The sequence below is a fragment of the Anguilla anguilla genome, chromosome 10 (genome assembly GCF_013347855.1).
Source record: "Anguilla anguilla isolate fAngAng1 chromosome 10, fAngAng1.pri, whole genome shotgun sequence".
Lineage (NCBI taxonomy): Eukaryota > Metazoa > Chordata > Actinopteri > Anguilliformes > Anguillidae > Anguilla > Anguilla anguilla.
In genome coordinates, this window is record NC_049210.1 from 43,093,182 (window position 1) to 43,117,821 (window position 24,640).

The 24,640-nt window shown below is 51.2% G+C and overlaps 1 protein-coding gene across 3 annotated transcripts in view; it reads left to right on the plus strand.

The window, feature by feature from the left end:
* The window catches only part of pcsk5b (proprotein convertase subtilisin/kexin type 5b), a 67,298-nt gene that overhangs the window by 15,075 nt on the left and 27,583 nt on the right, over positions 1–24,640 (plus strand). For all 3 annotated transcript variants that reach the window (XM_035379520.1, XM_035379522.1, XM_035379521.1), the window contains exons 4-12: positions 2,727–2,870; positions 5,441–5,517; positions 14,501–14,589; positions 14,833–15,005; positions 17,218–17,430; positions 18,730–18,830; positions 19,605–19,708; positions 21,033–21,150; positions 23,257–23,445. In XM_035379520.1, the coding sequence (XP_035235411.1) occupies positions 2,727–2,870; positions 5,441–5,517; positions 14,501–14,589; positions 14,833–15,005; positions 17,218–17,430; positions 18,730–18,830; positions 19,605–19,708; positions 21,033–21,150; positions 23,257–23,445 (1,208 nt within the window). The remainder of the gene's footprint in view (positions 1–2,726; positions 2,871–5,440; positions 5,518–14,500; positions 14,590–14,832; positions 15,006–17,217; positions 17,431–18,729; positions 18,831–19,604; positions 19,709–21,032; positions 21,151–23,256; positions 23,446–24,640) is intronic.

Below are 24,640 nucleotides of genomic sequence, written 5' to 3' on the forward strand. Positions count from 1 at the left end.
ATTAGAATATACACAATTTTGTTATGAAATATTGGTATACTGTCATTTTCTGAGATTAGTGTATTGTTAAGTTCTGAAATTGTGTTATGAAATATTAGTATAGCATTATGTTCTGAAATGTTAGTACAGCATTATGTTCTGAAATGATAGTATTCCATAATGTTCAGAAGTATTAGTATATTGTTATGTTCTAAAATAGGAATGTCCCATTATGTTCTGAAATATTAGTAAACTGCTATGCAATGAAATATTAGTGTTCAGTTGTGTGTTATTTTTGCTATCAGGTAGGCAGTCTTCCTCAGGGCAGCTGAAGTTTGTTTTTTAACGGTTTGCTACTGTGGGGTGGGTTTGTGAAAGAGTGATGAGTTTATAAGAGGTGAAACAAGCCGGTCTGTGCTGGATCTGTATCAATGTAAGCACCAGGGATGGGTCCAGTCCCCACAAAAACACACACACACACACACACACAGTCAGGGCCTCAGTGTAGCTTGTCTGGCCACAGCTGGTTACAGTTCGTCATGTTGCTACAGTTTGTTACAGTCGATCACCTGACCGTAGCTCGTTAATTGATCATCTAACCACAGCCCGCTGTAGGTGATCATCTAACCACAGCTCGTTATGGTCACACCTGGACTGGAGCTTCTCATTTTGATAAAATCTAAGAAATGGCGGTTGACTGAGCTGGAGTTTGGAGAGACTGGCTTATTTTGGACAGCGCTCTCAAAGTAAACCAGACAGACAGAGAGACTGAGACGCACAGACACACAGACGGATGCACAGACAGACAGACATGCAGACAGATGCACAGACATGCAAACACACACACACACACACGCACGGCAGACTAGGCTCTACCCCCCCCCCCCCCACTCTCCCCCATTCTCTTTAATCTTTAACTGTGCTGGGTAAGCATGACACTTTGACCGGGGCACTTTTATGTGATTGTTTTTTTCCCCCAAAGGTAAAGTTTTTTGAAAAACCTAGTTGTAGTTGAGAATTTGAACTCTGTGTACATATGTGATAACCTGTATTGGGACCTGTTTGGAGCTGAGGGGGGGCAGAGGATTACCTGGAACAATCAATCGCTGATGAAGAGGACACGTACAGGCACCTCTGTATTCTGACCCTAGTTTCAGTCCGCAGGAGTTTTTGGCTGCCACAGAATGATCAAACTGAACAATATTGTAAGCACTGGGTTATGTTGGATTCAGATGGGACTGTTACTCACAGCAAGACGTTCAAAGAAATGTAAAACAGCATTTTGAGAGAGACTATGTCATTCCTGATAGACAGCACACACGTCTTAATAGACATGCTCACAACGACGCATTTTTTCAGGAAGATTATTCTGATTGTAAACCTACATGGTCTCTCGCAGTTTTTAGGGTTTTGTGATTGCTGTTGATGTGGGATTTTGACTGTTGTGTTTACACGGGATCTGGTGTGAAGGCTGTCCTCATGCGTGTGTCTGTGTCTGTGTCTGTGTCTGTGTCTGTGTCTGTGTCTGTGTCTGTGTGTGTGTGCGTGCTGCAGTCCCACATGCAAGGGTTTGTGTAACTGAACTGTTGTGGTAAATTAGCCACAGTAGTAAATGAACTGATAAACTTTGAGATTTGATTCATCAGCTGGATTGCATTATTTGTCAGTGCTCAAAGTGGAAAGGGCTCAAACACATTCTTTCAATTTACACTGTAACTAGAGCAATGGGGAGTGGGGTTACCTCAGGGTATAGTCCGTTTGTCCGTGATCAAAACATAATTATTCAGTCAGTCAGTTGGCGGTTTGTCTTCTTTCAAAGCACAGGTCTCTCTCTCTCTCTCTCTCTCTCTCTCTCTCTCTCCCTCCCTCCCACCCTCCCTCTCTCTCTCTCCCTCCCTCCCTCCCACCCTCTCTCTCTCTCTCCCTCCCATTACGCACACACATTAAAAAAAAAAAAATTAAAAAAAGAGATTCAACAGGGGTACAATGGAAGGTTTCCTACGCAGCAAAAAAAATCACCAATCAAGGTGATCTTGGGTCTGGCTTCCGGCCAATCGGCGTCTGTGAAATGCGCGGGTTTACTCACCCGCGGTGCCGCTGAACGCCGTTTTTCACGGCCGAGCGACAAGGGCAGACCTGCGGCGGGGCGACACGTCTCCGCCGTGCTCTGCTTTACGGCCTGGGCTGCAGAGCCCGTAAATCAGGCCCAGATTCCCTTCCCTCTTCACCGCCGCCGGCGCTTGGCGGGGTGTCTCTGAGAAGGCATTGTGTGCGGTAACAAATTGTGTCCGTGTGGGGATGCAGATTCTTCCGCACTTTATTTATTTATTTTTTTTTTTTGTTGTGCACGTTCTGTTATTCCGCTGACCTGCTCTGGCACTTCAGCCACTGGTCTTACCTGCTGGGAGGGGGGGGGGCAGCCACTGGATAAACGAGTGTGCTCCAGCTGTGCCGTTTTCCTCTGCATAAACCTGCTCTGGGCTGGTCTGCGCTCAGCGTGAACCTGCACAGGTATAGCGTGACCTGTAGTTAAGGTGTGTCAGGCTCTGGTGTAGGTGATCTGCAGGTATGATGTATCAGTTGGAACAGCTTGGGTATAGGTGATGTGCAGGTATGATGTATCAGCTGGAACAGCTTAGGTAAAGGTGATGTGCAGGTATGATGTATCAGTAGGAAGAGCTCAGGTGTCGGTGATGTGCAGGTAAGATGTGTGTTGTTGTTTTCTTACCTCCACCCTGTCCCGCCAGCACTGCAACGATGACATTAACAACTGCCAGTCGGACATGAACATCGTCGGGGCGTGGAAGCAGGGCTACACGGGCAAGGACGTGGTGGTCACCATCCTGGACGACGGCATCGAGAGGAACCACCCGGACCTGGTGCAGAACTACGTAAGTGTGCGGTTCTGTGTGTGGTTCTGTGTGCGGCTCTGTGGCCGTCGCTGGAACGGAGAGGGAGGGATCGAGGGAGGGATCGAGGGAGGGATCGAGGGAGGGATCGAGAGAGGGATCGAGGGAGGGACAGAGGAGCGAGAAGAGCGTGCCCGGCGGTCTGAGAGGTCTCTGTCCCTGGCCCAAAAGCCAGACCATGCTTTCTGCTCGGCCTCTGTGGCTGACAGTGTCCCCGTCCATGCTGGTCAGAGAGGGCCGTGGGTTTGTACTGGTTAAAGAGAGTCACTGGTCTGGGCTGGTTAGAGAGAGTCACTGGTCTGGGCTGGTTAGAGAGTCATTGGTCTGGGCTGGTCAAAAAGAGAGCCTCGCAGGTGTTCAATTGCTGATGCTTTTGGCACAGAGGGCGGGGGGGGCGTGGCTGAGGTTGGCTCCTCCTACTGTGGAATACTGAGCAGTAAAGCCTCATTTCCCAGACACAGAGAGCTCAGCTAGTCTAAACTACCTGTAGAGGATGTGTTTATTGGACCTGTAAGTTTTTTGGACTACTGGGGCTGGTTATTGGATTTCTATGGTTTTTGGACTACAGGAGCTGTGTTAGATTTCCGTCTTTCCAACTGCTAACGTAGAGACTGGAAACATGAGGGATTTGAAGGCACGCCGCAGAACCGGAGCTACATCAGGTCGCTCGTAACTAGACTTGATAGAGGACCAGATCTTTTTCGGCTCGCTAAGGGCTGGTCCCCCCCCCCCCCCCCGTACCCCCCCTCCTTCCCCCCAGAAGGTTAGATCGGCTCCGGGCCCAATCCCAGGGGTTAAACTCCGTTTACCACTGCGGTCAGGACGGTGACTCCCAGAATGCACCATTTATCCAGTTCTGAAGCTTGACCTCAGAGTCGGGTGAGCACAGTCATAGGTATTCATGCCGCACAGACTCAAAAGTGTCTCTGGCCAGTGAGAACTGCTTGAATTTACTGCTTCAGTGCACTGTATGTGTGTATGTCTGTCTGTGTGTGTGCGTGTGTGTGTGTTTCTGAAGGCGTATGTGTTTGGGGGAAGGGGGGGGGGGGGGGGGGGGGGTGGGGGGGATGGGTAGTTTTATCTCTGGAACACCGCGACACAGAGAAGGATTTTGGAGATCACAGCTCACTGGTTTTTAAAATTAATTTAGGAGCTGAAATAACATGGCGGTGGGGTGGGGGGGGGGGGGGGGGGGGGGGGGGGGGGTCACCTGAGGACGAGGCCTCATTTTGGATTCAGGAAAAAGTCAGACGGACCCCCGACATTCACCCACACAGCTTAAGAGTTCAGGGTTCATCACCATAGCGCTCAGTAGCGCTCAACACGAGCCCCGGACTGAACTGAGAGGATAGATTTTCACTGAAGATTGCGCGCAGACGTCAAGGGATAGAATTCTACTCATTTAATTTACTTTTGACGTTGTGTTTACTTGTGTTACAGTAATCTGATGTTGCAGCGAGGACTGATATCGGTGCCTATGAAAAATGGACGTGTAAAAAAAAAAAAAAAAATTGAAATGATTGCTCTGGAAACACCTTGTTGAAAAGGAGCTCTGCTTGCATCGGTGGCGATTGGAGCTGGAGCCAAAGGAACCTCCCTCTCCGCTAACAAGCTCCCGCGCTAACTGGGGGTCTCTGCGGGCTGTTTCTGGGAAAGGGAAGCCGTGAAAGAGAAATGCTAAACTGGAACCTGCCGCCGTCCGCAGCCCTCCTCCTATTCTCCGTACTTCCTGGTCTCTCGCGGTTCCCGTTGGCAACTAGACGGAATGGTGGAATGGATAACAGTCACAGCCTCATTCCTTATTTTGCTATCCCTGGTTGGCAACAGGAAGCTTTGGGATGATATGATTTTCTAGGAGGCTACTGCTGGTGATATGACTTTCTAGAAGGTCCCTTTTGGTAACATGAATATAAATATCCAAGAGATCGCAAACTGGATGACTTTTAGCTTCTGGAGTTATCGGTCGTAGTTGAGTGGTAGATAGAGTATCTGCATGGTGAGCTAAAGATGTGTAGAGTAAATAATGTCTGTGTGTGGAGAGTTGAATATCTGTACAGATGGTCTGCGTGCCGAGTTGAATATCTGTACAGATGGTCTGCGTGCAGAGCTGAATATCTGTACAGATGGTCTGCGTGCAGAGCTGAATATCAGTACAGATGGTCTACGTGCAGAGTTGAATATTTGTACAGATGGTCTGCGTGTAGAGCTGAATATCTGTACAGATGGTCTGCGTGCAGAGCTGAATATCTGTACAGATGGTCTGCGTGCAGAGCTGAATATCAGTACAGATGGTCTACGTGCAGAGTTGAATATTTGTACAGATGGTCTGCGTGTAGAGCTGAATATCTGTACAGATGGTCTGCGTGCAGAGTTGAATATCTGTGCAGATGGTCTGCGTGTAGAGTTGAATATCTGTGCAGATGGTCTGCGTGTAGTCTGCGTGCAGAGTTGAATATCTGTGCAGATGGTCTGTGTGTAGTCTGCGTGCAGAGTTGAATATCTGTGGAGTGAATCGTGCCTTCCCTGAATCGCATGGCGTGTTTCTCTTTCAGGATACGCGGGCCAGCTATGATGTCAACGGGAATGACCTGGATCCCATGCCTCGCTACGACGCCAGCAACGAGAACAAGTAGGTCCTGCCAACAGCGCAGAATGAACAAGTGTCTGCTGCGTATTCTATACGCAGCGGTGGTGGTTGCGGCTAGTGTGTGGTCAGTGCGTAGCTGTGGTCAGTGTGTAGTCAGTGTGTAGTCAATGCGCAGTCAGTGCGTAGTTGTGGTTGGAGTGTGTAGTGTGTGGTCAGTGTGCAGTTAGTGTGTAGTCAGTGCATAGCTGTGGTTAGTGTGTAGTCCGTGCATAGTGTGTAGTTAGTGTGCAGTCAGTGCGTAGCTGTGGTTAGTGTTTATAGTGTGTGGTCAATGCAGGGTTGGGATTAGTGTGTAGTCAGTGCATAGCTGTGCTTAGTGTGCAGTTAGTGTGTAGTCAGTGCGTAGTTCATGTGTAGTCAGTGCGTAGTTTGTGTAGTCAGTGCGTAGTTCATGTGTAGTTAGTGCGTAGTTGTGACAGAATAATAGCGTATGCAGGTCCTGGCGTGCAGCCTATGCATCCTGCTCCGCTGCTCGGCTGTCTTGCCAGTTTGGCTGTCGGAGTGTTTTTGGATGTTTTAGCTGAAATGCTTTGGCAACCTCTCTTTCTTGAATGGAGGTTCTCTTTCTTAAAGAGACAGGAGCGGTTTATGAATACGCATAGCGTTTTCAGATAAGATCATCGTCTCTGACTCTGTCTTTCTCTTCTGCCTCCCTCTCATGGCAGTGGTGTCAGGGGGCTGTTCTCAGATCATCGTTATTTACACTTCTTCTTGTGCTGGTAATGAGGAGGAGGATTTTACGAGTCTCGGGTCTGTCAGAGTTCTTTCCCGTAATGATCTTTTCTGCCAGGGAGCGGTGCGCTTCATAATCCTGCTGTCTGGAGAATTTATTTTTTTGTTCCTCTCTGAATTTCCCCTTTTAAATTGAGCGCTTGGACGCAGTGGCCACATTGGCGGTTAATTTGATCTGTTCATAAAGGTTGTGATTTTTCGACGGTGGTGCCGTTATTTTTGGCTGGGCGATGCTGGCTGGCTCGCTTCAGGGTCAGAGTTCGTTTGCGCTCTGAAACGCACGCGGACCACTGGCTGTGTCCTGACCTTTGACCCGCTGAAGAACGTGCACACTCGCCCCAATAACTGAGCTTCAGGTCATGTGATTCGAGTTCGTGGTCATGTGATCCAGGCTCAAGGTTTTGGTAAAGTGAAGTGGTTGACCAGTGGTACACCTGCACTGTATACACACAACACACACACACACACACACACACACACACACACGCGCACACACAGACAGCACTGTATAAATCTGCAGTTTTTATTTGCCGTTGTGCAAGTCTCCCTTGATGAGCGTTTCTCTCAGGCAGATAAATAAGAATTACAGTGTTCTGTTTTGGCCTCAGTTGTTGGGGTCAGGTACGCTACCCATCTGTTGCTGAAACCCCTTTAATTTCCTCTTTGGGTATAAATGGCCCCAAGGGTACAGTGTACGGTATGAACGTGCACACGGGGGGAACTGGAACAGACTGTGGTGTGTGTGTCGTAAGTCCTCTGTCGTGTTTTACATGCCATAAGTCTGTTTTTTATTTTTTATTTTTATTTTTTTATTTTTTTTTACTTTTTGTTTTACGGGAACAGCTGCTTCTCAAGGCTTCAACCCTTTTCTTTCCTAGACCCCTGGTCCCCCTCTCTCTCTCTCTTTCTCTCTCTCTAATGAAGAACACAGTGTGCTAGCCTTTCGCTGAGAAGGGAAAAACATAGACAGATGAGTAATCGCATTTAAATATTTTCTTTCCAAAGAATTTTTGTTTGTGAACTGCGCTGTACATTGAGTTTGATTAAGGTTTTCCACACTAGACTGAAATAAGAGTGAGAGAAAAGTGGGAGAAGGACAGAGATGGCAAGAGGAAAAGAGAGGGAGAAGGAGAGAGAGGGAGGGAAAGGGGGAAGGAGAGGGGGAAAAATGGAGGAGACAGCTAGAGAGGGGAAGAGTGGGGGAAGGAGAGAGAAAGAGGGAGAATGCAGAGCATTAGCGAGAGGCCGCCCCCCCTCCGCCCCCCCACCCCCCCACCCCCCATAACAGCTCTATCTCTCAGATCTCACTGCTCTGCACGGACAGTGCCACACATGTGGGCTTTCAAAGGAAACGCTGATGAGCTCCAGGAATAAGACTCGCAGGTATTCCTCCGTCCGTGAAAGTTATGTGATGCGTGGCATTATTATTATTCTTCTTTAAACCCTCTCCTGGGTTCATCTGACCTGCAGGAGAGCAGAGGAGAGCAGAGGAGAGGAGAGCTATGGTGGTTGAGAGACAGGCCAAGCAACACAACATCATCACCACTCAATTCAAATCGAAAAACACAAATGCTGGTTGCTTTTTTTTTTTTGTTGTTATTGTTGTGTTTTCCGATTAGTGTTTGCGTGTTGTGATTAATGGTGTGATGCTTTGGACGTCTCAGCCACCGTAGAAAGGTCCCCAAATAGAAAAGCAGAAAGTGGCCCTTACGTTAACTTCGTGTGGAATCAACCCTGTGCTGCATTGTTTGTACGGCATGGCAGTGTTCCTATGACATACGAGGCTGTATGATGACACTATACGCCCCTATATGGCAGTGTTCCTATGACATCATTTGTACAGCATGGCAGTGTTCTTATGACATACGAGGCTGTATGATGACGCTATACGCCCCTATATGGCAGTGTTCCTATGACATCATTTGTGCAGCATGGCAGTGTTCTTATGACATGCGAGGCTGTATGATGCCGCTATACACCCCTATATGGCAGTGTTCCTATGACATCATTTGTGCAGCATGGCAGTGTTCCTATGACATGCGAGGCTGTATGATGCCGCTATACGCCCCTATATGGCAGCGCTCCATGGTGGTTCAGTGGCTCAGTGGGAGGTCTGAAGGCTGTTTACTGCTCGCAGAGACAGCTACAGAGCACGTTAATGGGTGTTACATTGTTATAGTGTTTATGTTTATGGTTACGATTTTTTTAAAACGTTTTTTTATGGCTGTGTTCAGACTTTATTCAAATAACATATTGATGACCTGTCGGCGGGCGTGTCCTGCTAAATCTCACCTGTGTGCGCGTGTGTATGCGTGTGTGTGTGTGGGCTGTTTATTTAGTTGTGTATATATTTATGTTTGATTTGAATTGTAGCAGGGAGTGTGGACTCTCCTCCTAAATCAAATCAGTGCCAGAGTCCAACGGGGGGGGGGGGGTGATGTCTGTAGGGTTGCTGAGGGAGGGAGGGGCTCAGTTGGGGGAGGCTGCCTTGGTCTCTTAGTTGCATCTCTGCTCTTAGCCAATTAAAAATGACGTTCAGTCTACGCGTGACTTGGATGCCTCCCGTGCTGGGTTGTTCCCCCCCGCTCTTCTCTGAGCAAAGCGGGATGGACTGTGTCCGGATGAATGGGTTGGGTCACGTCCTACAGCTGCTGTTGGGTTTTCCCAACCGGGGAATTTGGGGGGGGTTGGGGGGGGGTGGGGGGGGGGGGGGGGTGGGGGGGGTGGGGGGGGGGGGGGGGCGAGGTGGGATTTGGAAAAGTGAGAAGCTGTTGCGTGGAAAGCGGTCAGACGCCGGGCCTCTGGCGTGCGCTTTCTGAACCCCCCCCCCCTGGGCCCCCCCCCCCCCCCCCCCCCCCCCCCCCCCCCCCCCCCGGTCCTGACGCTCGCAGACGGGCGACCGGCGGACGCAGATGTTTTTCGGATTTTCTAAATGTTTAGCGGGGCTTGTTTCCCCGGCCGCGGGGCCGGAGCCCCGGTGTTTAATCTGAGCCCAGCTGTTCTATGTTCCCTGCGGTCCGTGTGCGGGCCGGCGAACCTAAACATTTCCGCTCGGCCCGCACGCTTGCTAACGTGCGGGACCCTCCGGAATGTCACCGTCCCGTCCGCTCTGAGCCGGGGTTGCTATGGTGAGAGGGGCTCAGCTGAAAAACTCAGCGAAGCAGCGTTGAGGAGTGTTCAGCAGTGTTAAGGAACGTTGCGCAGTGTTGATTGTTGGGGATGAGAGCAGTGTTGAGGAACATTCAGCAGTCTTGAGGAGCGTTCAGCAGCGTTGAGGAGCGTTGAGCAGTTTTGAGGAGTGTTCGGCAGCGTTGAGGAGTATTGAGGAGCGTTGAGCAGTGTTGAGGAGTATTCAGCAGTGTTGAGGAGTGTTCAGCAGCGTTGAGGAGCGTTGAGCAGTTTTGAGGAGTGTTCGGCAGCGTTGAGGAGTATTGAGGAGCGTTGAGCAGTGTTGAGGAGTATTCAGCAGTGTTGAGGAGTGTTCAGCAGCGTTGAGGAGCGTTGAGCAGTTTTGAGGAGTGTTCGGCAGCGTTGAGGAGTATTGAGGAGCGTTGAGCAGTGTTGAGGAGTATTCAGCAGTGTTGAGGAGCATTGAGCAGTGTTGAGGAGCGTTGAGGAGTCTATGGGGTGAGTGCAGTGTTGAGGAGTGTTGAGCAGTGTTAAGGAGTATTAGGGGATGAGAGCAGCGTTCAGGAGTGTAAAGTTATTTGGAAAGCGACAGCTCTGTTCAGCCAGCACAGCTGCTGTCTGATTTTCCTGGAATATGTGTGTGTGCGCGTGTTCGTGTGCGTGTGAGTGTGTCATAAACTATGTCTTTGCATGTAGAGTGTAGGTCGCATGTCAGGAAGGTGCAGATTTCTGCTCTTTAACGTCCAAATGAAATATTCAGAAGTAAATCCCCAAGCATTGTTTATACATAAAGATTAAGGACAGAGCTCAGCATTAACTCACTCGCAGAAAGGAAACGTGATATTAATAAATGATGTTGTTTTATGCAGTGTGATTACTTAAGGCTCTCCTTTTAAGATTAATGCTCTGTGATCTTTAGCTCTCAGTAACTGGGACGTGTTGCTCATGCAGACGGGGCTCTTCCTCGCACCCCGGCTGGGTTCCCTCACGGGGTGTTTTAGCGACCGTTCCCTTGGCGATATACGCTCTGTGGTTTTGCGGTGTCAGGCGGACGGCGAAACGGGCGTTGCGTCGCCGTTCCGTGAGCTGGAAACGCTCGGCGTCTGAGCAGGTTTAGCGTAACGGACCGTCGCTCCTCCACGTTGGGCGATTTTCCGTTTCCTTCTCCCTCCCTCGCTGCCCATTGGCTGGTTTCATATCACGGCGAAATGTGCGTTTTAAAATAAAAACGCTATTATGTCTGATTGAAATGCGCAGCGAGAGCGGCAAGCTGGAATGGAGGCGTAGCTCAGAGCGCTAACGGCTAACGGACGGGTGACGTAACGGCTAACGGGTTCGGATCGCGATGTCTCAATTTGGTCCGGTCGTTTCGCAGCCCGCCGGGAATGCTGGGTTAGATTTAGAGCTCGCCGCCGTTCTCACGGTAATGGAGGGAAGCGCTGGAAGATTTACCGCATCGGCGCGGGGTTAGCGTGCGGTTAGCGTGATGTTCGCGCGGCGTGGGTGAAACGGTCGACGTTAGCGTGATGTTTGCCTGACACCAAGCGTGAAACTGGCCTTACATCAAGGTGATATAAGCATAACAGTAGCATTATGTGCATGTGTGTGCGCTTCAGTGCGAGAGATGTTCACTGTTAGCATGATATTAGCATCCTTTACCATGATGCTAGCGTGCTCTTTGAACGGCAGAGAGACTCATCTTTGTAGCACTCTGACAGGTTCTGCTCGTTTCTCCTCAATAGCGTTGCTTCGAATGGACACGGCCACCCAGGAGTACCCCCCCCCCTCCCCCCCCCCCCCCACACACCCCCCGGTACCTCTTCTCACACGCACTGAGTTAAATCCTAATGACAGGCCTGGAGGGGGGAGAGACGGGGGGGGGGGGGGCTAGCAGGAATTCCTCGCTACGCTGAGGACGTTCTCCTGCACAGAGAGCGCATTGCAGGGGTCAGAGGTCGTCTCCAGGGTCGCGAGGATGAGCCGGCGGCGTGAATGCCGAGGCGCCGGTGGTCCGGTGGATCTCCGCGCCGCGCTGTCATCGCCGTGCCAGGCTTCCCAGCATGCCCTGCTGCGAAGTATGTGGGAGGCCGGGGGGGCGGGGGTGCTGCGGTGTTGTGGTGAGGCATTTATCTTGAAATTGCAGAAAGCTTTGGTAACATTTGACCTCATTAATGGAGCCACTCCTCCTTGCCTCAGCCCTGCCGTTAAACGCTTTAGAGCACATTAACTCCCCCCCCCCCCCCCCCCCCCCCCTGCCCGCCCCCAGTTAACAGGCAGCTCTGATGGGGGGGTCGGGGGGGGGTTCATCGAGGAACTGTCTCACAGCAAAGCTTCTCCTCTCAAAAGCACAAAAGAAAAGATGACAGCTGTTTTTATTTTTTATTACCGGTTTCTTTTCTGCACACGTGTGCCTCTGAATCCGTCAGTCTGCGGCACACCTGTGTGGGACTGCTGCCCCGCCCGCCCTTGGCCCCGCCCACCGCTACCCCAGGCTCAAATGTGGTACAGCAGCAGAGATGGTAGAGCAGTTGAACAGAAGAAGGTTCTGCTGGGAGGCCCTTGGGGGGTGCAGTCCATGGCTGGGACTCAATCCGTGCACAAACACCCTCCCCCCCCCCCATGGCATTCTGTTTCTCTGTACTGTGATCATTCCCTGTCTGCAGTCCTCTTCTATTCTTTCCACTTGTCTGAATAAAAGTGGGGGGAAATGCATGTGGAAGGCAGGCTGTCTGTTTTCCTGTTTAAAAATAAATAAATAAAAAAAGGGAAAATGTTCTGCATGCGGTGGAGCTGAAGAGCCACACAGGACTGGCTGCAGATTCTCAGATTTAAAACAAAAAGAAAAGAAAGAGAAAAGAAAAGAAAGAGAACCAGCTGCTGTCCGAGCTCCGGCGCTGTCGCTGACGGGACGGTTTCGCCGGGACGGTGAGATGATTATTCGGAGGCGGGGTCCCCTGGGGTGCGTCCTCAGGAACACCAGGGTGCCAGTCTTTAATCTGGCTGGGTTACTGGCACCCAAGGTACAGCAGTCCAGGGACAAAACCAGGCTACGCTCACTGCTTTTCTCAATTTGTTATCAGTAATCTTTCTCTCCCTCTGCCCATCTCTCTCTCTCTCTCTCTCTCTCTCTCTCTCTCTGAGTGGATGCTGGGAGCAAGTGTATCTCCGTGGAGTGACTGACTTGTTTTCAAACTTTCTATGTTTTTTTGTGTCCATTATAGAACTGTGTATATCACAGTATTGGGTTTTTTCACATTGCTTTTCATGGTAGGTGTAGAATAGGTGCAGGTTTTTGTTTTGGGTGTTGTCAACCTCGATGACGATGACCTGTCGAGTAGAGAATTGTCCAGACACAGAAAAACGGTGTCTTCAAAAAAAGTCAAGTAAAGAAAAGAATGGGTGCAAAAATGTGAATCTGGGGGGGGGGGGGGGGGGGGGGTGTAATGGTATATCTGAAACAGCTGTGACTGAATCAGGGTTGGCAGAGGGAAATATTAAAAACACAGCTATGGCAGAGGATGAGATGGCTCTTTGAGTACCAAGTTTGAAGTGGAGAAACTAAAAGCTATAATATGGGTACAAAGGCAAAGAATGCGACTTCAAATAAAGTAAAAAGGCACCCAAACAGAAACAGTCGGAGTCCAACTCTTCTGATAATGGCAGTGAAGTATCAGATACGAAAGAATTATCAGTGGTAAAAAAAGGAAATGCATATAGTTTAGAAAGAATAAGGTAGTGTCACGAAAATATAAAAGCCGTGAAATTGGTGAGAATTCAGAGTCTTTTCAGTGAAGTGTTTTTGATGCTGCTAAATAAAGTCAAAGAAATAGAGAAATGAAGTCAAAGGAGGTTTCACCTACCAAGAGATCAGCGAGAGACTTTCAAAACTGTTCAGATGTTGAGACGAGAATTAATTGATGATGATGACAGTGAAACTGCCTAAGACTTTGCTTTTCAACGTGAGACTATTATCACTGCTGTATTTCTTGAAACTTATCTCTTTTCTCATTGTAAGGCTGAAGAGTTTTTTATTCTTGTGAGGTGATTTTAATCCTACAGAGATACGTTTTGGAGCTGTATCCGCTGCGAACGTTCGTTGGGGAAAGAGCGAGGCGCTAGCCGTTAGCAGTTAGCTCTGTGGGCTTCGTAATCTACCCCTGGAGGTTTGACACTTGGGGAAAAAATGGGAATATTTAACTGTGTGGATGTTGTCGAACACTTGGAGAGTCATTTGGCAAAATGGAAATGGCTGCTGCCACAAATGCCCATACAGTGGCAGGACAATTAGTCATTAATAGCGTGGTGGCCTCTGCGCTGTGGCCCAGCTTGGCCTGTGTGGCGCCCCCTGCTGGGCTGATACCGCAGCTGCAGGCCCTTACGGCCGGCTGCGCTGGGCGCCCTTACGGTGGACGTGTTAAGGGACTGACTGGGCTTGCCCCCCCCCCCCCAGAGCGTCCCCTTTTTGCCCAAGAAGGGGGGCGGGTAGGGTCGGATTACACCCTCCCAGCTGAGTAGCTACCTTTACACAGAACTATCTTGCCGGGAAGCAAGATGCTCTTGAAACAAGCTGCAAACTGTTCTTTAAAGAGGCCTGCTGGTTCAGGACTGGATAGAGCGCTGTTTTTAATGGATGTTCCTGTCATAACCCTATGTGGATTGACTTCTTTTTTTTATCGAGGTATTTTTTTTTTTTAAGCCTAAACTTACCGCATCGCTGCCGTGGTTACTGGAAGATCCTCCTGTTAATGGAGATGGGCTGGATGCACGGTGCAGATGCGCATTGGCCTTGCCCAGACACTGTCTGCAGCTGGCACTGATACCATTCAGTGTGCAGTCGATTCTGTAGGACCTGGACTAGGAAACACTCAGGCCCTGGCCTCTCTTCGAGCTCTGAGGTCAGCTCGCTATGCAAGGAAGCCATTAACTACGTGGAGCAAAAAAAAACTGACTAATGGGCAGCTGGCACTGCTGTAGTATTACAGCAGATTTGTTGTGGTCCCTAACAGGAATGATCCGTTTCCTAAAGTTGACATTGATCATCATTTAAACCATGAAAGTATCTCTAAATTCTCTCTCTCTCTCTCTCTCTCTCTCTCTCTCTCAGGCATGGTACCAGGTGTGCTGGTGAGGTGGCGGCATCTGCAAATAATTCTCACTGCACTGTTGGGATCGCATATAACGCCAGGATTGGGGGTGAGTTGTGCGTGTGCGTGGTAATGATGGTTGTCATGGTGATGATGATGATGATGGTTGCCGTGATGGTGATGATGATGATGATGGTTGCCGAGGTGGTGATGATGATGATGGTTGCCGTGGTGATGATGATGGTGGTGATAATGATGATGATGGTTGCCGAGGTGCTGATGATGGTTGTCGTGGTGGTGGTGATGATGACGATGGTTGCCATGGTGATGACGTCGGTGCTTGTCTGCGCAGGTGTGCGCATGCTGGATGGCGATGTGACGGACATGGTGGAGGCGAAGTCACTGAGTCTGCAGCCGCAGCACATCGACATCTACAGCGCCAGCTGGGGGCCGGACGACGACGGCAAGACCGTGGACGGCCCCGCCTCCCTCGCGCGCCAGGCCTTCGAGAACGGCATCCGCCAGGTGAGTCTGCCACGCCCACCTCACACCCCCACCTGGTCCGGCTCTGGCCCTCGGTCCACACTGTGGCTCTCCAGGACTGGAGTTAAACCTGCAGACACTGTGGCCCTACAGGACTGGAGCTAAACCTACAGACACTGTGACCCTACAGGACTGGAGTTAAACCTGCAGGCACTGTGGCCCTACAGGACTGGAGTTAAACCTGCAGGCACTGTGCCCCTCCAGGACTGGAGTTAAACCTGCAGACACTGCGGCCCTCCAGGACTGGAGTTAAACCTGCAGACTCTGCACCTTGTGTGTGTGTGTGTGTGTACACTGGGTCATGCCAGTCACAGGAAATAGAGCTGGAAACATGGTGGTAATATAAAACAGACCCTGGGCAGGGTGGGGGAGGGGGAGGGGGAGGGGGAGGGTCTCAGGGAGAGAAGAAAGAGAAAATCACTTTCGCAGGAGTGTTGGAGGTCATGAAATGTGAAGAATTTATCAAATCCACAAGTGTGGGCTCTTTCTAGTTTTGGGGGCAGGGCAGATGGGGTGATGTGGGGTGTCTTGCATGGGCTATGGCTGGTTATTGTGATTATTATTATTATTAGTGTGGTTATTAGTCTGCACACAACCCAGCAGTGCAGCACAACCTGTTGCTGTGTGGCTCAGAGCTGCCAGATGTTCTGCAGCTGGTTTGCATTCTACCTCTGTAACTGAAGGCAGCTGTTCTTTCCTGGGGGGGTTGGGGGGGTTGGATCAGTGCGTTGGTGCTGGGGGTGTTGGATCAGTGCAGTATGGTGCTGGGGGGGTTGGATCACTGCGTTGGTGCTGGGGGTGTTGGATCAGTGCGTTATGGTGCTGGGGGCGGTTTGGATCACTGTGTTCTTGTGATGGGGGGGTTGTTTCAGTGCAGTATGGTGCTGGGGAGGTTGGTTCAGTGCAGTATGGTGCTGGGGGGGTTGATTAGATGGAGATGGTGCTGGGGGGGTTGGTTCAGTGTGTTATAGTGCTGGGGGGGTTGGTTCAGTGTGTTATAGCGCTGGTTTAGTGTGTTATAGCGCTGGGGGGGGGGGTTGGGGGTTGGTTAGTTGGAGATGATGCTGGGGGGGTTGGTTCAGTGTGTTATAGTGCTGGGGGGGTTGGTTTAGTGTGTTATAGCGCTGGGGGGGTTGGGGGTTGGTTAGTTGGAGATGGTGCACCTGAGAGTTATGGGCTCTCAACCAGATGCTATTCTGCTTCAGCACCTGAGGCAAAGGGGACCTCATTTTCTACAGTAATAAAATACAACTGTTAATCTCTTTCTCTCTCACTCTCTCTCACACACACACACTCTTTCTCACACATACACGCACTCACCCAGTCACACACTCACTCACTCACTCAGTAATACACTCTGCGTTCTGTATCTTGAGAACCTGATATCTGGTGGCCTGACTCCTGGGGGGTCTCTCAGTCTGTGACATGGGGGGCAGGGGGTTATGACCCCACCCACTGCAGGGTCATGAAAGGTCAGAAGTCACAGATGCTCCTGAGGGGTTGCTGTGCCTGTACGTGCAAGAACAGGAAGTTGTCGCTTGGAGAAGGGTCAATGGGGTTAATTTCCTGTGAAGGACAAACTGATCTTCTACAGGTTTATTTTCAGGGTTCTCCTGCATCCCCCCCCCTCCTGTGCCCCCCCCCCCCCCCCCCCCCCCCCCCCCCCCCCCCCTCGTGAGACACCTTTGCCCCAGAGAAAGAACCCTACCTCTTAAATATAGCCTGTCTCTCTCCCAGTCTGCCTCAAAAACTGTTTTTGCTGTTTTATCTTTGGAGAAATAAGTCTTATCCCAACCGCCAAATGTCTTTCAAGTTCTTTCAGATCCAGATTGGCAGCTTCACCTTTTATCCAGTTTCATCAGACACAGCCCCCCTCTGCCCCCCCCCCCACGCTGTTTCACCCACACCTCTCCCAACCCCATACACACACACACACACACACCTCTGAGTCAGGCCTGAAACAGGTCTTTTTGCTCGTAATGCTCACGCTGATTATGCAGCAGAGATGAACATCACAGAGATCTCTCAGGGATCTGCCATTTAATCCGCCCTCATTGGCTCTGTTTACTGGATCCCTCATTTTAACGGGCTCTCATTGGCTCTGTTTACTGGATCCCTCATTTTAACCGGCTCTCATTGGCTCTGTTTACTGGATCCCTCATTTTAACCGGCTCTCATTGGCTGTGCGTCACAGGGCAGGAAGGGGCACGGCTCCATCTTCGTGTGGGCCTCGGGCAACGGCGGGCGGAGCCGGGATCACTGCTCCTGCGACGGCTACACCAACAGCATCTACACCATCTCCATCAGCAGCACGGCGGAGAGCGGCAAGAAGCCCTGGTACCTGGAGGAGTGCGCCTCCACCCTCAGCACCACCTACAGCAGCGGCGAGAACTACGACCGCAAGATCGTGAGTCGCGTCCGGACACGCGCGCGCACGTGCGCACGCGCACACGCAGTCACGCACTTGTGAACTCGCTCGCTAATTCCCTCGCCCGCCCGTCCACGGCTCGGTGTAGGGACAGAGGCAGAGGTTTCAGGCTGCAGCCGCCCCGCATTCCGGAAGGCTCGATCTCCGCGGAGACCGCTGGCCATTCCGGAATGCTTCATCTCCACGGAGACTGCTCGCCATTCCAGAATACTTCATCTCCACGGAGACTGCTTGCTGGCGTGGCTCCACTGCTGGGCTGTTTGAAGAGCGAAATGCATGAATCGATTGTGGGATAGGGAGGGGGGGGGGGGGGACCTCACTGTGGGAATGAGGTGAAAAGCTTTCATCTGATCCCACATCCAGCAGCATCCCAAAGGGAGACAGATGACAAGTCTTCAGCAGCAGGCTTTATCTTTTCATCTTTTCATTTCGTTTAACTTTCTTTTCACCGTTGGTCCTGCAGTTGGGCCTGGGTCCGTGTGGATGTGTGCGCACGCACGTATGTTTGTGTGTGTGTGTGTGTGTGTGTGTGTGTGTGTGTGTGTGTGTGTGTGTGTGCGTGTGTGTGCGTGTGGTTATGCGAGTGTGTGTGTGTCCTTCATCTGTCCTTGTGTGAACCTGGTGTCCTGTCTCCGGGAGGCTGTTGCATGCTGCTGTGTGTTGGGGGAAATGCCCCCCCCCCAGACTGGGAGTCCAGATTCCACCATGAGCCCATAGTCTGGCCTTGCAACACCACGGGCCCCGGCCCAAACGAGCCAGAGTGCAGCGGACATCGGTGTGTGTGCGTGTGTGCGTGTGTCTGTCTGTGTGTGTTAGTGCGTGTGCGCGTGTGTCTGCCTGTGTGTGTTAGTGCGTGTGCTTGTGTGCCTGCCTGTGTGTGTTAGTGCATGTGCATGCATGCGTATGTGTGTGACATGGAGAAAGAGAAAGAGAGACGTACACACATGCACGCACTCGCACAGCCATTTCCTGAGTGTTGGTTGCCGCACGCCACTGCTCGGCTGGGGGAAGGGGTGCTTTTGGGGGGGTCTTATCTGCCCCAGTGGAGGATCAAAGCAGGAATGTTGAGCCTCAGGTGTGCCTCAACCTCACCTCCACCCTCTCCCCCCCCTCCCCCACACCCCACCACATCATCATATCCTACTCTTAACAGGAATGTGAGGCACTTCCTGTCCCCCCCCACCACCCCACCCCCCCCCCTCTCTCTTCAGTAACAGACTCTCTCTCTCCTCTCTCCCTCTCCAGTAACAGACACTCTCTCTCTCTCCCTGTCTGTAGATAACCACAGACCTGCGGCAGCGCTGTACAGACAGTCACACTGGAACCTCGGCGTCGGCCCCGATGGCTGCTGGGATCATCGCCCTCTCTCTGGAGGCAAAGTAGGTAACGTTTGTGTGAGGGGTGTAATGCTCAGTGTAATGGATGCTTACTGGGAGGTGTGTAATGCTCAGTGTAATGGATGTTACTGGGAGGTGTGTAATGGATGCTTACTGTGAGGTGTGTAATGCTCAGTGTAATGGGTGTTACTGTGAGGTGTGTAACGCTCAGTGTAATGGATGTTACTGTGTGGGGTGTAACGCTCAGTGTAATGGGTGTTACTGTGAGGTGTGTAACGCTCAGTGTAATGGATGTTACTGTGAGGTGTGTAGCGCTCAGTGTAATGGATGTGACTGGGAGGTGTGTAACTCTCAGTGTAATGGGAGTTACTGTGAGGTGTGTAACGCTCAGTGTAATGGGTGTTACTGTGAGGTGTGTAACGCTCAGTGTAATGGATGTTACTGTGAGGTGTGTAATGCTCAGTGTAATGGGTGTTACTGTGAGGTGTGTAACGCTCAGTGTAATGGATGTGACTGTGAGGTGTGTAACGCTCAGTGTAATGGATGTTACTGTGAGGTGTGTAACGCTCAGTGTAATGGATGTTACTGTGAGGGGTGTAACGCTCAGTGTAATGGATGTTACTGTGAGGGGTGTAATGCTCAGTGTAATGGATGTTACTGGGAGGTGTGTAATGCTCAGTGTAATGGATGTTACTGTGAGGTGTGTAACGCTCAGTGTAATGGATGTTACTGTGAGGTGTGTAACGCTCAGTGTAATGGATGCTTACTGGGAGGTGTGTGTTGCTTAGAGACGGTGCGTTTGTCTTTCTTCCTTAGTCCTGGACTCACCTGGCGTGACGTTCAGCACATCATAGTGAAGACGTCCCGCGCTGGCCACCTGAACGCACCTGACTGGAAGACCAACGCTGCGGGATACAACGGTACCTGTGCCTGAGGCCGTGCGTGTGTGTGTGTGTGTGCGTGTGTGCGTGTGTGCGTGTGTGTGTGTGTGTGTGTGTGCGTGAGTACAGGGAGTGTGATGTCAGTCAGTGACTTGATAAGTGGGTATTGCCTGCTGCCAGGTGAGTGTGATTGCCAGGTGAGTGTGGTTGCCAGGTGAGTGTGATTGCCAGGTGAGTGCAATGCCAGGTGAGCATGATGTTCGCTGTATTTCCCTTCCTCGTGGCTCCTTGTCTGGCATCCCGCCGCTTGTCCAAGCGTGTGATTGGTGGGTTGAGGTCATTCTCGTGTGGCTGCAGTGTTTGAATGGGCGGCTCTCCAAGCTGGGTCCTGGTCCATCTGGACCCTCCCCCAGCGGGCTCTCCCCCAGAGGGAGGGAGGGAGGGAGGGAGGAGAGGAGGAGAGGAGCGAGGGAAGGGTCGATCCCTGTGGCACGGTGTTTAGTCTGCTCAGTGCTGACTGTGGTTTTGTGTGATTTATGTGGTTTGTGTGGTTTTTTTTTTTAGAGAAGCCATATTGAGCTTCTCTGGGCTGCTATGCCCAGAGCTGTACCATCTTTCTGAGATCAGCTGGACCATGTACTAAACGTACGTTCTACTTCAGTGTTTCTCAGACCTGGTCCTGGGGACCCACTGTGTGTGCTGGTTTTTCGTTCCAATCGTAATAACAAGCGCTGTATTGTAATGAGCTGATAATTGTTCTCAGAAATCTGCCAGTTTAACCACACAATTATGGTGAAACTTAAATACGTTTTCAATGGCTTTAATTGATCAAGAGATTGGCTTTGACAACAACCAGCATACTCAGTGGGTCCCCCCAGGCCAGGATTGAGAAACACTGGTCTTAATTACTTAACATGGGTTTGGTCTTATGGTTGACTGACTGATTGCTTGCTTGATTGATTGATTGGTTGTGTTAAGTCACTTGTACAGGTTCAGTCTGATGGATGGGTTGGTTGACTGATTAGGTGGTTGGTTGGTTAATATGTTGGTTGGAAGCTTGGGTTGATTGGTTCATTGGTTGATTGATTGACTGATTGACTGCTTGTATTACAGTGAGTCACTTGTATGGGTTTGGCCTGATGGATGGATGGGTTGGTTGGTGGGTTGATGGGTTCATTATTTGATTTGTTGCGTTACAGTGAGTCACCTGTATGGGTTTGGCCTGATGGATGGGTTGGTTGGTGGGTTGATGGGCTCATTATTTGATTTGTTGCGTTACAGTGAGTCACCTGTATGGGTTCGGCCTGATGGATGGGTTGGTTGGTGGGTTGATGGGTTCATTATTTGATTTGTTGCGTTACAGTGAGTCACCTGTATGGGTTTGGCCTGATGGATGCGGAGGCCATGGTGAAAGAGGCTGTGAGGTGGAAGCAGGTTCCCACCCAGCACATCTGTGTTGAGAGCGCCGACCGGCAGATCAGGTATTCACTCCTTCCCACAATCCCCCTGGGCACATTCCCCCGTGTCTCACATATGTTCATGTACGTGTTCATTTTCGCCAAATTCTGTTGCGTTCATGACCACAATCCCCGCCCCATAACTGGATCTTCCAGGATAGCTTCCCGTAATTCATTTGCAGAGCTTCCTTGTTCCCTCATAACCTAAGGTTCCCTTCTGCTTTGGGAAAAAAAAAAAAAAAAAAACGCAACAAGATATGAAATCTCCTTTTACCGTGCTTCACGTCACCTTTTACACGCTAACCGATAAAATCGCTATCATGCATTTGCGCAATATTGGCATGCATGTGCGTGTCCGTCTCTGGCAGCATGTGAGGTTTCTCTTCAGCGCGATTGGCTGCCCCCCCCCCCACCCCCCCCATCCCGCTGAGGCGAAGTGTGAGGTCGAGTTTAAGGACAATTCCTCCCCCGCTACAGTGCAGGGGTTTCAGTTAGTACACACAGAGCTGCTGTCTCCTTCAGTTTTACCCTTTCAGATGTATACGGCGTAAGAGAGTGAGTGTGGAAGGACGAAGGGGGAGAGAGAGAGAGAGAGAGAGAAACGGTAGAGCGGAGGGGGAGAGTTAGAGGAGGAAGAGTGGTGTGAAGTTCTTGATTATTAATATTTACCTTTCTGCTGGAGCTGGAGTTCTGGCGCCTCGGGTCAGAAGTTGGTATTAAAGGGTTAGAGAAGCGATGGACTACTGTGTAATTATGCGACAGTGGCGTCGGTCTCTCTTTCTCTCTTTCCCTCTCTCTCCCTCTCTCCCTCTCTCTCTCTCTCCCTCTCCCTCTCCCCCCTCTCTCTCTCCCTCTCTCTCTCTCTCTCTCCCTCTCCCTCTCCCCCTCTCTCTCCCCCTCTCTCTCTCTCTAGATTCTGTTTATTCTCGTACGGCGACGCGGTTTCTCTCCTCAGACGCCGTGTGTATTCTCTGGTGTGGCCACGTGAGGTTTGGCTCTCCTCAGATGCCGTGTGCTCCCCCTCCTCTCGTACCACAGCCCTCGGTTAGCCTCCCGGAGGGCGACGCCCTCCGCACCCCCCCCCCCCCCCCCCCCACATGTGCTCAGTTCAGGGCTGTTTTCCCCAGTACACATGGAGGGAAACCTGCCCCATAACTGCCCCTCTGGAGGAGCGGGGGGGGGGGGGGGGGGGGTGGTATTTATCAAGCCCCGCCAGGTTTCTGCCATGTGGGGGGGGAGGGGGGGCTCTTGGGGAAGGAGAGAAATGCTTTCTTTCCCCCTCCCCCCGTTCCAAAGTTTAAAGCTTTTTTGTTGTCAGTTGTGTGGGCCAAATCTAACATCACATCTTCTCCTGTTACGGCTTCGAGCTTTATACTGTAATTAGTTACAGAACCCGTGGGGGGAATTCGCGCACCAGAGGCGGGGGGGAGGGGGGAGGGGGGGGCAGGACGTGTGCCACGTTTAATACCACAGCCAAAAGAGAGGCCCGTACACGGGGGGGAGGGGGCCAAAACCGGCCGGCTGCCGTTGTGTGCTGCGCTGATCGGGGGCGCTGTCCTGTAACTGGGCTTCAGAACCATTCAGGTTGCAGTTTTGTCCTCACAGCTAGGTGGCGCTGCTGCTGCGTGTTTTTGTAGGAGTTTTTTTTTTTTTTTTTGTAGTTTGCTTGTTTGCTTTGTCTCGATAGCCAGGCGTCCAGCAGGAAATGCTTTATTTTTATTTGCGCAAAGACAGAGAATCTCTGCCGGTCGTATTTTTTAAAATGGGAAAACATGGCACTCTATTCTCAGAAGGGGCACTGCGTGCTGGTCTGTGCGTGTGTGCGAGGAGGTGACTGTAAATTTCAGTGTAAGCCCCAGTTTGAGCCTGGCTGACTCCAGGGAAGATGAATGACACCTCTGCCCTAACACAACAGCTCTCGCACGGAGCATGCTCAGATCAGCTCTCACACAGAGCATGCTCAGATCAGCTCTCACACAGAGCAAGCTCTGTGACTCTGGGGGACTATGATTCTGTGACTATGGGGCTGTAGCTCTGTGACTCTCTGGGGCTGTGTCTCTGTGACTCTCTGGGGCTGTGTCTCTGTGACTCTGGGGCACTGACTCAGTCCTCTGGCTCCTCCTCCCTCAGGATCATTCGCCCGGAGCACGCGGTCAGGTCGGTGTACAAGGCGACGGGCTGCATCGACAACCCCAACCACCACGTCATCTACCTGGAGCACGTCGTGGTGAGGATAACCATCACACACCCCCGCCGAGGAGACCTGGCAATCAACCTCACCTCGCCCTCTGGAACAAAGTCACAGCTCCTCGCCAACAGGTAAACCTGTCTCCAGCTGGTCTACAGGTAAAACGGTCTCCAGCTGGTCTACAGGTAAAAGTGTCTCCAAGCTGGTCTACAGGTAAAACTGTCTCCAAGCTGGTCTACAGGTAAAAGTGTCTCCAAGCTGGTCTACAGGTAAAACTGTCTCCAGCTGGTCTACATGTAAAAGTGTCTCCAGCTGGTCTACAGGTAAAACTGTCTCCAAGCTGGTCTACAGGTAAACCTGTCTCCAGCTGGTCTACAGGTAAAACTGTCTCCAGCTGGTCTACAGGTAAAACTGTCTCCAAGCTGGTCTACAGGTAAACCTGTCTCCAAGCTGGTCTACAGGTAAACCTGTCTCCAGCTGGTCTACAGGTAAAACTGTCTCCAGCTGGTCTACAGGTAAAACTGTCTCCAGCTGGTCTACATGTAAAAGTGTCTCCAGCTGGTCTACAGGTAAAACTGTCTCCAGCTGGTCTACGTGTGAAAGTGTCTCCAGCTGGTCTACAGGTAAAACTGTCTCCAGCTGGTCTACAGGTAAAACTGTCTCCAGCTGGTCTACGTGTAAAAGTGTCTCCAAGCTGGTCTACAGGTCAGACAGTCTCCAACTGGTCTACAGGTAAAACTGTCTCCAGGCTGGTCTACAGGTAAAACTGTCTCCAAGCTGGTCTACATGTAAAAGTGTCTCCAGCTGGTCTACAGGTCAGACAGTCTCCAACTGGTCTACAGGTAAAACTGCACCTGGTCGACAGGACCAACTATCTGCACCTGGTCGACAGGTAAAATTATCTGCACACGGTCCCTGTGCAGCAGCAGCAGGTGGTTGTTGGGTCAGACGGCAGGTTGTGCTGGAGAACAGGAAACCCAGCGGTGTCCGCGGCTCCCGGCCTGGCGGTACGAGCCGGCTGTGGGCAGCAGGCCAGGATGTGCCGATCTTAATTTAGGGCCGTTTGCGTAGCTCAGAGCAGGTCCTCCCCCCCTGCGGGACGGATTCCAGCCCCCCTCTCAGGGCCGAGGCAGAGTTATTACACCCGCTCTGCCGCTTACACACCCAGTAAAATATGAGACGGGACGCTTACGCAACTCACACACTTTCAGACACAGGCACGTGCATGCGCTCGCTCTGTCACACACGCGCACACACACTGAGCCTGGATACACACACACACACACACACATGCTCACACACACACACTGAGCCTGGATACACACA